The sequence below is a fragment of the Hippocampus bargibanti genome, linkage group LG15 (genome assembly GCF_051943395.1).
Source record: "Hippocampus bargibanti isolate YZ-2025 linkage group LG15, ASM5194339v1, whole genome shotgun sequence".
NCBI classification, from domain to species: Eukaryota; Metazoa; Chordata; class Actinopteri; order Syngnathiformes; family Syngnathidae; genus Hippocampus; species Hippocampus bargibanti.
The window spans coordinates 3,100,742-3,112,030 of record NC_142748.1 but is presented as its reverse complement, the minus strand read 5'-3'; the positions used below and the strand labels follow the sequence as shown (position 1 = coordinate 3,112,030).

Sequence of the window (11,289 nt, the reverse complement as noted above, 5' to 3'; positions counted from 1 at the left end):
TTTATATATCCCGCTCGCCCTGGTCAACTTTACATTGTCCGCAAGTGAAGGCCTGTTTGCTGTTTCTTACTAATGTACTTTATGCGCTTTAATTGTCGGCATTAACTCAAATTTATATCTGCTTTTTCACTGTCAAATAGTGTGTGCGTGCTTCCGTGATGGCAAATTGAATGAAAATATTCACAGCCGCTTCCAAGTAAGTCAGCTGTGTTCACGCTCACAAAGGCGCAAGCGCACCTTTCTTCCTGTGCAGGTCTTTAATTGGAAATACATAATAATAATAATAATAATAATAATAATAATAATTAACACTAAAAATAAAATAAAATAAAATAAAAATAACTTAATCATGCTTTTGCACCAGATTTATGGTGAGCACGAAGATTTTTAAAGCACAGTGGTGCTGGAAATCATTTCAGAATTGCACCCATCATTTGTACAGAATACCATGGTTGCTGTTATTTGGCTATAGACTAGACATTGAATGCAGAGTCAATTATGGATTCATCCTGCAAATGCTGCATGTATAGAGGTCTGCAGCTGAGTGATAATGATGTTTGTCTTAAAAAAAAAAGTCGACGAAGATTGCGTGTTTAAATAAACATGCATGTGGTACTATCCAAAGCAGGCTTTTCAGAGGACAGTCAACAACCTGACTCGCCATTTCATTTGGATCTATCAATGCAAATACGCCGGCTTGCGAGAATGGATAGTGATGTTTTGTTGCAGAACGGCGGGGGTCTAAATGAGGTGTTCGGTTGTGTGCAATTTGCCGACACTTGACTGAGTTCTGACGCCAGCGCACTGATGTAAGAGACGGACGGGGGAAGGAGGGGTGGGTAGAAGAGAGAAGAAGTCGAGAAAAAGAGAGGTGGTTTGCTTCACTGACGATCTACAGTACTTTACTTTCACAGACTCCAGACAGAGAAGGACTCCCGGCGAGTCTTTTTAACAGAGGTAGGCTGGTTTTCCAAACTCATCCTTTATATATAGGCAGCTTGAAAAGTCAATGGTTTTAATCAATGTGACTACGTTTACATAAATAAATACATAAATAACATTTTTTAATGATTGAGAATATCAATATTAACCACGTAGAGACGTTCAAAGGCATCACGGAAAAATAAACGCTCGCATTAGAACACAAGAATGCAAGGATCGAACCACAACTGCAGCAAGTTAGTTGGACGCCTGCATTTATACAATCATCCCATAATGAATTCATGACGTGTCGCTGACGTGGGCGTTATATTAAATGAGCTCTACTTATGTTTCCAGTCCAACCGAGACAGAACGAGCCTGAAACATCAGCGGTCAGCACCTTGGACAGCGAATTCAAGCAAAACTACGGGGAAGGGCGATCCCGAATCCGGGCGTCCAAAAACGCGACTTCCGCTTGGGATTTGCGGTTGTGCCCCCGCCCCCCCCTCCTCTACAACCACCAATACGCGCATCATCATGGGTCGCAGCGGACTTTAGTTCAGCTCATGAGCTCTGACAGCCGATATATGCCCTTCAAGGCAATCAAACCGAGCTGCATTCAGCATGAAGGATGCACGCGGTGCTGAGCGATCGACGGCGAAACTTAGCTTGGACTGAATCTTTCAGCGAAGCTTTAATCACAGTTGCCTCGACAAAAAAAAGATTTCTTTTGCGCCTCACATCATGGGGAAAAGGCACCTTTTGTTACTTCTCATCTATCTGGACCCACTAAGCGTGTTGAGTGCGGCCACGGGTGGGAAAAAACCCAAACAGACGACCAGGAAGATTCCCAAAGCCACAGCGGCGCCCACGTTGGCACCCCAGCCGAAGACGCCGCAGCCCGCACCGACAAGCAACCACGACACGTGCCTGGGTTATTACGACGTCAGCGGACAATATGACCACATGTTCGAATGTAACAACACGGATCATCGTTACTGCTGCGGGACTTGCTACCTGCGTTTCTGCTGCGAGTACAAGAAAGACAGACTGGATCAAAAAGCGTGTAACAACTACCAAAAGCCGGGGTGGGTGCAGACGGCCGCCCCGTCCCCAGTACCGACGGGGGAGACTTTTGAGGGTATGGATCAGACCAACACGGCGGTCTACATCACCTGTGGGATCATAGCCTTCATCATAGTGATGGGAGTGTCGGCAAAAGTTGCTTACGACAAAGCTACGGAACCGCCTCAAGAGATGAATATACACAGGTAAGGACCACTGCTTCTATATCACACTGTCTTATCAAAAAAAGCTAACAGATATATTGGATTTTACATAAAAGCATTATTGTGGCTATTTCCCCATTGAAGGACTTTAAATGCTTTCTGATTCTGATTGTCTGCAATGGTGTAAAATTGAGAGTTAAGATGGTGTCTTTATTTAATATATATATATATATATATATAAATGGGGGGGGGTAGATAGTTGACATTCAACACCCAGTATGCCCCAGCATATTTTTACCTTACTGCAAAGCTACGAGCACGCAAAATAATTCATTGCACGGTCACTGTAATATCTCCTAGTGAGGAGGAGGGGGGCTTTTATTTATGCCATTTACTTTCTTTTTCCACCCCGTGTTGATAGTTCAATCATTTTTATCCCCCGGCACATTTTTGACTCTGGAAAGTATATATAGTGACATTCAAAGTGGACACTAGAATGTTAAAAATAGCATAAAGTTAAATTTCGATCCCTCAGGATTCAAGTTTTGGCTCCTAAGGTAAATTTGGCTTTTTTTTTTTTTTTATCTGAGCCAAAATTATTTAAAAATCTTATATGCCCTTATTTTGTAAGAAAATAAAATGGCACCAAAGCAACACCGTTTTAAACTCAAAATATAATCGTGATATGCTAGTATGTGTACAAGGAAACAAAATTACAGATACAATAAAATAAAATAAAAAGCAACATTTTGTATGCCCGTCAAGTGACTGACTGATTGATTTCAACCCAAATTTATGTGGGCTTTTTGACATTAGATTCCATTACCAGATGTTTCACCCCCTCTACTCCATTCCCCTTAAAGAAGTGTGTCAGAAAGGCAGCCTGAAAATAATTACACAGTCAAAAGAAGCTCATTACTCAGACGCTTCCCTTTGAATGCGCGTGCTTTGGAGCCTTCGGCGCACTCAAAAAAAAAAAAAAAAATGCTGCATTTCCCACTTTTTCCAATAATAGGCATTCAAAATGGCAAACCGGCTATCAAATGTCACACCTCCAACCTCATCCCACTTGGCGCGGTTAGGTGCGCAATCGTCGAGAACGCTTCGCAGAACTATTAAGACGTATATGGCAAGAGACCACATTTGATCCCCTCAGCTGGCTCCGGTTCCCTCCTGCGGCTTTTCCATGCGAGAGTTATCATACATGAGTGGGCCGCAGACTGCGCCCACATCTGGAAACAAATGCTGACACACATTAATTCCTCAAGATTGAATGGTTTGGATGCATTATTCAACACTTGGGTAGTCTTAAGAATGTGAATAATGGATACTGTTAATGTTGGGAGAGTTGTACCAAGGTCGTGTCACATGCACGCTACGGTGCACATTGAATCAAGAGCAAAAAAGCAAGAGGAGCGGAAATACTCTTTTAAAAGCAAAAGGTTACCCCCAATGTTATATTTGATCTCGCGGAGCTTTGAGCTGTGTGCAGCCGTGCAAAAAAGGTTGATTTCTCTTTTAAAAGCAATGCCAGGAAAAAAAACCCAAACACTTTTTGAACTTGTCTCTGCTTCTCTTGCTCGCTCCCTCTTGAGGCTTCCATGTGCACCTGGCGCGGTGTAAAAAAAAAAAAATCCACTTCAAGTTAATTAGATGAGATCCTCACACACATGGAATGCCGGTTGCCCATTCATCATCTTCCCAGGATTGAAAACGGTACAAAAAAAAAAAAAAGACGCGCAAAACAGAGAAGCCCCAAATCATCCATAACAGCACGATGTCGTTTTTACAGTTAGGTACTATTCAGTGTGCGTGAACAGACATATTTTTTTCCCCTTATTTTGAAAATCAAATCTGAACATTTTGCTGTTGACTTATTATTCTCAGGGCCCTTGCCGACATCCTGAGGCAACAGGGGCCCATTCCCATCTCTCAATACGACTGCGAGAACTTTGCAGCCATGAACGGCTCGTCCAAAGACAACACGCCGGTCAGAACCTCATCCAAGAACCACTACACACCTGTTCATGCCTCGAAATCGAACCACAGTAAGAGCTCTCTTTTTTTTTAAAATATAAATCCACCAATAAGTATAAGTGATACTACAGTTTACGAACCCCTTGTCTTACGAACCTTTCGGTTCACGAACGTTACATTTATGAAAATTTTACCTTGGCATACGTACTATTTTTCGGGATACACACGCAGCTGCCACAATGAGTTATGTGTCGTTCGCGAACGAGCCCGTTCTCCTAACAAGAAAATAGTGGCCAACTGTTTTGTCCTCTATTCCACGCCCGCAGTCTTAGGATAAAGCCACGTGATTGGTCAAGAACGCAGCCGTGAGGGGAGTGAAAAAAAAAAAAAAAACGTAAGATGGTGAGAAAATGGATAGAAAACAGTGACATTTGGACTTGTTTCTACTTTGACAGTTCAAAAGGAGAGTGTAGACTGGAAGGTTAAAATATCCCATCAATCAGGCTCCACAAATAACCCGCACAAGCCATCTGTACACTTGATGCAAAAAGCTATCAACCCGGCTAAACAGAACACAATTGATGAGGAAAAAGGTAAAATTATCGCAGAGAAAGCACCTCCAAGGGATCATTCCTCAAGATGGTGAAAAAAGAAGGCTTAGAAAATCAGAAAGTAGAAAATCATGTTTTATGGGGACATGGGAACGGATTATTTTCATTTTAATGGTTTCCTATGGGAAATTAATTTTTGGGATACACACTTTTCGCCTTACACACTCTGTCTGAGAACGAATTAAGTTCGCAAGCCAAGGTATCACTGTACTAAAACTCACAAAAGCATCCACTTGTTTATATATAAAACACCCCCCAACGCTGCTTCCCCCAACTCAGAGCTCAACCTTTCAGCTGCATAATCTCCAATGTTAACATCCTGTAATCATCACATTTGGGCATGAGAGTGCGCGAGAGAGCGCCACAGAAGGGAAGAGGCAGCCGCTGACAACGGATAATTACCGGTTGGCAAAGTAACGCAACATCCCCTCGTTGAAGTTGTGACCTCCAGGGTGAAGGAGTCGCTAAGAATGTGCGATTTGATGTGCAGAATATAAATGGCAGGTGAATCAATCCATCTCGGCTGCATTCCCTGTCACTTACTTCAATTTGGAGTCCTTCAAATGTCTCCAGTTGGTCCAAAACGATGCTACTGGTTTCGTAACAGGAGCTCGTAAGAGGGAGCATAGCAGTTTAATTATCCCTTAACAGACTTCCTGTATATTTTTAAGTTCTATAAAGATTATTTACTTGGTCTTTAAATGCGGAAATGGTCTCGCTCCAATTTGAATCTTTTGAATTTCCCTTTTATGTAAGAAAAACTAACTTTTTGCACCACACTCTGTACGCACTGGTGTTGTTAACTCAAGCATTGCCATCCCTGAATTTCTTTGGGAATTGGAAAGTATGACGTCGAGCAGCATTTCCAAATTTGTTCATGTTTTGATTTTCTTGCCAGGGTGCCAATAAAGCGCCGGTCAGACCTCTGGCAATGTTTTTTTTTGCCTTCCACAAGGCAGCAGAACATTATTTTTTCCATTTTAGCGCTTTGTTACAGCTTCAGCTGTTGTTAAAGCGCTATATAAATTACTATGTATTGCATTGTATTTTGTACAGCCACCCTCATTTCACGCTCATATAACTCCAGGCCCATATAATTTAGGAATTAACTCATTTTTTTTCTGATGAAAGAAGAGATTCTAAGATTTCTTACACTGCATTGAATGTTTATTTAGTCCTAAAACTCAATATTCTGTGGGTCTGGCAATTTGCGTGAAAATGACAAAAGTGGAGTGGACACATTTTTGCACATTGTCTCGCAGTGAACGAGTCAAACTGCCATCAAATAAAATTCACAAGAACCTCCATGCTGGTAATTACCAAATTTACTAAATACACATTTTTCAATTGTTTTCAACTGATTCCTAGACTGGTATTTTTTAGGAACATTTGAGAAACACGATTTAGAAGAAGTTGTTGTTGTTGCCATAAAGGGCCGTAGAAGTCTTTTCCCAACCCAAAAGGACAGAAACATTCACCGTCAAGCACTATTTCTAATATATTTTGTTTTGGGCGTGGACGTCATGAGGACTTGTCCTCTTTCTGCCACATTGCCATCTGTCAAACATCTGCTGCCAGCATTTTCATTCTGCTTGTTATGGAGACATTCAGCATTCTTTCATTTTGCACTTCCTTCTTTTATTCGCTACCACGGTGCACTTTTTCCCCCCCACATCAGTCTGTGAGAGCTTATAAACTGATATGTGACTGTCTTCTATTTGACCCTGCGAGTATTCAGACATACCAACAGCATACGAGCACCAGAGAGTTTTCACCACCCCCTACCACAATGTGTTCTCAGCAGTGATGAGACATCACAGTTCCTTGGGGCTCAAGTAATCATCAAACATGGCTTAGTTTCGGAAAACAGATGAACAGTCATTGGTTGTTACATGAGCCGTTGAGCAACTGTGATGTCATTTGACAGTTGACGGAGGGGAACAAAACGGCTGTCCCCGAAGATTGCTAAAAACAGGTGAATTTTACTGTGAAATTCATATGCCAGAAATATAATAGTCATGAAGCTATTGATATGAACGGCTAGAACTGTATGTGTCAATCTACGTTTACCAGTGTTAGGTATTAAGTGCTATGACTGTAACAAAGTTGAAAAATTCGGGGTTCCACAAGGTGCTATGTGGCGCCCACTTGCACTCATAGAGCATTCAAGTACAGTTGAAGTGACGTTTGGGTGTTTTTTTTAAACATTTGCCACAGTCAAGTGGAGAAACCCACAGAAAAAGGTCGCTCAATTCCTTCTTTCAAAGAGCGTCATCTTGATTTAACTCATTTACTGCCATTCCTGAATTTATTTGGGAATTGGAAAGCATGACGTGGAGCGCCATTCCTGAATTTGTTCGGGTTTTGGGTTTTCTACGAAAAAGCGTAAAGTGTTTCTTGTTTGGACTGCAAACCTGAACAAGATAAATACCCCCAAAACAACAGGGTATTATTATTATTATTATTATTACTCTTACTAATGATCATGATAATTAATAAATAAATTAACAAAAAACAACCAAACAACAAATAAATTAATAAATAAAATAAATAACTATATAAATCATTTTTTATGCTTTGCTAGCACGATTTGCTTATATCGGGAGTGAGCAAAAAGTATTGTGCTTATGGGCCCCTTTTGATTCATTAACTCATTCACTACCATTCCCAAATTTATTCGGGTTTTGTTTTTGTCTTGCGGGGTGTCGATAAAGCGCTGGTCAGACCTCTGGCAATGTTTTTCCCTTCCACAAGGGGGTAGCATTTGCCTTTTTGTCCACGTTAGCGCTTTGTCACAGCTTCAACTGTTAAAGCGTTATATACTGTAAATCAATATGTATTGTATTTTGTACAGCCGCCCCCATTTCAAGCTCAGATAACTACAGACCCATAAAACTTAGGAATTAACTTTTTTTCTGATGAAATAAGAGGTTTCTGACGCTGAATTGAATGCATATGTAGTCCAAAAACTCAACATTATGTGGGTCCTGGAATTTGACTGAAAATGACAAAAATCCTGGCACTGGAATGGTGACATTTTTGCACATCATCTGGCAGTGAAGGAGTTATTAGAATGGGCATAAATACTGTATATAATGCCGCATAGCTTCAGTGCTATTCCAAAAATCCAGATCTCCGTTTCAGCCAAGATGGCAGATGCTGCCTTATTTTCACATTGGAGTACTGTGATGACATTGTACTCTTGGTGCATTGCAAAGTTTAATGTGTTTTTAGGAGCAACCGAATGTTTTTAAAAATAATGTGCCAGAAGCAAAAACAGTATAATTTGAGAGCATCGCGCTAAGTGTTGCTAGTGTGTATATGTGTGTACAGTATTTCATATATATGTTGCATCTGTGGTGGTGGAGGGTGGAGACTTTTCAGATCTGAGTGTAAACAGTGCTGCGCACCCCGCAGCCACAACAAGGACCAGAATCTTGAAAATGAGAAGCAGATACCTTTACAGGACTGAGCCTTCAGTTAAAATACAACAATAATCGCTTCTCAGACAAAATGCAGCTTGGCCGGCAGCTCTGTGAACTGAATTTGATTTATTTCACCCCCGTCTTCCCTCCCTTGTTTCTCTCAATTGCTTTTCTTTCGTCATAAAAAGAGGTGTAATGTTTGCGTGCACTCGATGTGTAAAGTACTTTCATATTACTGATGGACTAAAAAACAAAACACAAGCTCTCCTATATAGCAGCTTGCACAAAGGAATGCAGATATATATATATACAGTGACACCTCGGTTTACGAACCTCTTGGCTTACGAACTTTTCAGTTTACGATTGTTACATTTATGAACATTTTACCTTGGCATACAAACTTTTTTTGGACACGGAGCTGCCTCAATGAGTGATGTGTCGTTCACGAACGAGCCCATTCTTCTAACAACAAAATGGCAGCCGACTGTTTTTGTCCTCTATTCCCCGCCCCCAGTCTTCGGTTAAAGCCACGTGATTGGTCAAGAACGCAGCAGTGAGAGGGGGTGGTTTAAACATTAAAGAGAGAGGCAGACAGTGAGAGAGTTTCAACTTTGATAGTTCAAAGGCAGAGTGTAGACTGCAAGGTTAAAATATCCCATCAATCAGGCTCCACAAACCACCCGCACAAGCCATCTGTACACTTGATGCAAAAAGCTATCAACCCCGCTAAACAGAACACAATTGATGAGGAACTAGATACAATTATCACAGAGAAAGCACCAGCAAGGGATCATTCCTCAAGATGGTGAAAGAAGGTTATATTTCTCATCAAGTGTTTAATGCTGATGAAACCGGCCAGTCCATTCAATCGAGCCATCAACAACCATCACAAAGGTAAATAAAACGACTTTATTATACACTACAGTTTATTTCTTTAATTATAATACCATAGCACATTTATTATACATAAAGAAAGGTATAGTTTGTGTAGTTTTTTTAAGTAGAAAAGTATGTTTTATGGGGACCTGGGAACGGATTATTCTCATTTTAATGGTTTCCTATGGGAAATTAATTTTATACACACTATTTAATACACAGTTTTTGCCTTGCACACTGTCTGGGAACCAATTAAGTTCATAAGCCTAAATCTATCTATCTATCTATCAACTATCTATGAGGCCTTGCAAAAATGGTAACAATATATTTTTAGATTGTTTCAAAGTATTTGTGCACTTATCACCTTAAAGGTCAGGTTCTTTTCGCAGACCATCAGTGATCGCGATAATAGCTTTTCACCTTTAGTTTTTGTTTTTCGCTCACGACCTTTAGGTTGACATGTTTTTGTCGTCCCTTTATTTTCTATTCTGCAGAAAATAAATCAGCAGCACTTTTATAACTTTTTTTTTAATGCCTCAATTCACCCACATACAGTATGTCACATAGTCGTTTAAATGCATTGAGCTAATTACTGTCCTCTCATTGTTGACCGATAGACCGATCAATATTTGATGACTTGATACTCCAAACTGAGGTTAATGCAAGTTGGTGCCTGGCCACCTTTACATAAAAATAAAAAGGGCACACTTGAACGGTCCAGGTCTTGCACAAAGTCTATTAATTTTAATTTTTCCCTCTGCTTAATGGATTCGTCCTTGAGTTTATAATTAGCTGGCCCTTGGCCCATGTTACATCCCTTTGTAAAGTTTCATGACAATCGTGCTGAGTGAGACAAAACAACAAACGTGGGTGATATGTCATCTCCCTCAGTCGGAGATAATTATCATAACGCGTTCAAACACCCATACCCGTGGCCGTAGCCGCCCTGCAATTAATACTGCACGCAAGTTTATCACTGTGACATCGTCGACTCCCACTTGCCAATATAATCATCACTTCCACGTTAAAAACAACAAAGCATGATCGGTTTCAATAAAAATCTGCCTGATGAGAGCTCTCGTGTGAAACTACAACACGCGTGGGTGTCTTCGTGTGTCGACTCCATTTCCTCTATGTAGTTTGGGCTCGACCTCCCCATGCATCGCCTTCGATAGCAACATCAATACTTCTAAAGTGTAGTAATGTTTTAGCCTGCTCTCGTCTACTGTTTCTCTGTTTATCTGAGAAACATCAGACATGTTAAATTGGCCATATATGTAGAACACACAAGGAATTTGTCTCCGATAGAACACACTGCACTAGTATCATCAGAACAAAAGACATGACAAATAAGTATGGAGGGCACTAATAAAGGCTATCTAATCTAATCGAATCAAATCCCTTCATGTCAGTGGTACCTCTCAGAAACAACTGTGAGGCACTGCTCAAAGTAACAACCAGACAACGGTTTAAGTGAATACAGAGCTGGCTCTACAATTATTATAACAGGATGCAGTTCTGCAGGGTGCAAAATTGCAAAAAGGCACTAGAGTATAGAGTTATATTTAGGCTACTACTGTATTTAGAGAGTTAATGGCTATGGGGAAGAAGCTGTTTAAATGTCTGCTGGATTTGGTGTCTATGGATCAGTAGTTGGAAAAGGTGGTGAGCAGGGTGCAGAGGGTCCAGTAGGATTTTCTGCGCCCTTGTCTTGATTCTTGCACTGTGCAAGTCATCGAGAGTGTGTAGGGCGGGGCCAATGATTTATTTTCCGCCATCCTCACTGTCGTTTTTTTGTGGCGACCCCGAACCAAACCGTGATGGAAGAACACAGGATTGATTGGATTGGATTGGATATGCCTTTATTAGTCTCACAGTGGAGAAATTTACATTTCACATTTGATTCGATGACTGCCGTGTAGAAATGTTGTAGCACCAACTGTGTCAAGCCATGCTTGTTCAGAAGATTATTCTCAGTGTTCTACAAACAGAGGATCAAACAAACCCAGCCAGGAAATACACGACTGAGCATGTACGCAGGTGCAAACTGCACTCACGCTAAATCCAAAGACACATCCAATAAAGGACAACCAACGTCACTTTTTTCAGAAAAACGTTTTATAGCATCTAAAATACCCAAAACACACAGTATGATATTTTTAGTCAAATGCAAAACACCAATAAAAATAACTTGGTGTCCAAAATCTGCAAAAAATTGAGCTGCGAATTGGGCATTTTCAGAAAGCACGT

General features: G+C 40.7%; 1 protein-coding gene across 4 annotated transcripts in view; it reads left to right on the top strand.

The window, feature by feature from the left end:
• Positions 1-1,300: 1,300 nt before the first annotated feature.
• shisa6b (shisa family member 6b) overlaps positions 1,301-11,289 on the top strand; it is a 72,325-nt gene continuing 62,336 nt past the window's right edge. For all 4 annotated transcript variants that reach the window (XM_089015508.1, XM_089015510.1, XM_089015509.1 and 1 more), the window contains exons 1-2: positions 1,301-2,192; positions 4,038-4,198. In XM_089015508.1, the coding sequence (XP_088871634.1) occupies positions 1,666-2,192; positions 4,038-4,198 (688 nt within the window). In that variant the 5' untranslated portion in view covers positions 1,301-1,665. The remainder of the gene's footprint in view (positions 2,193-4,037; positions 4,199-11,289) is intronic.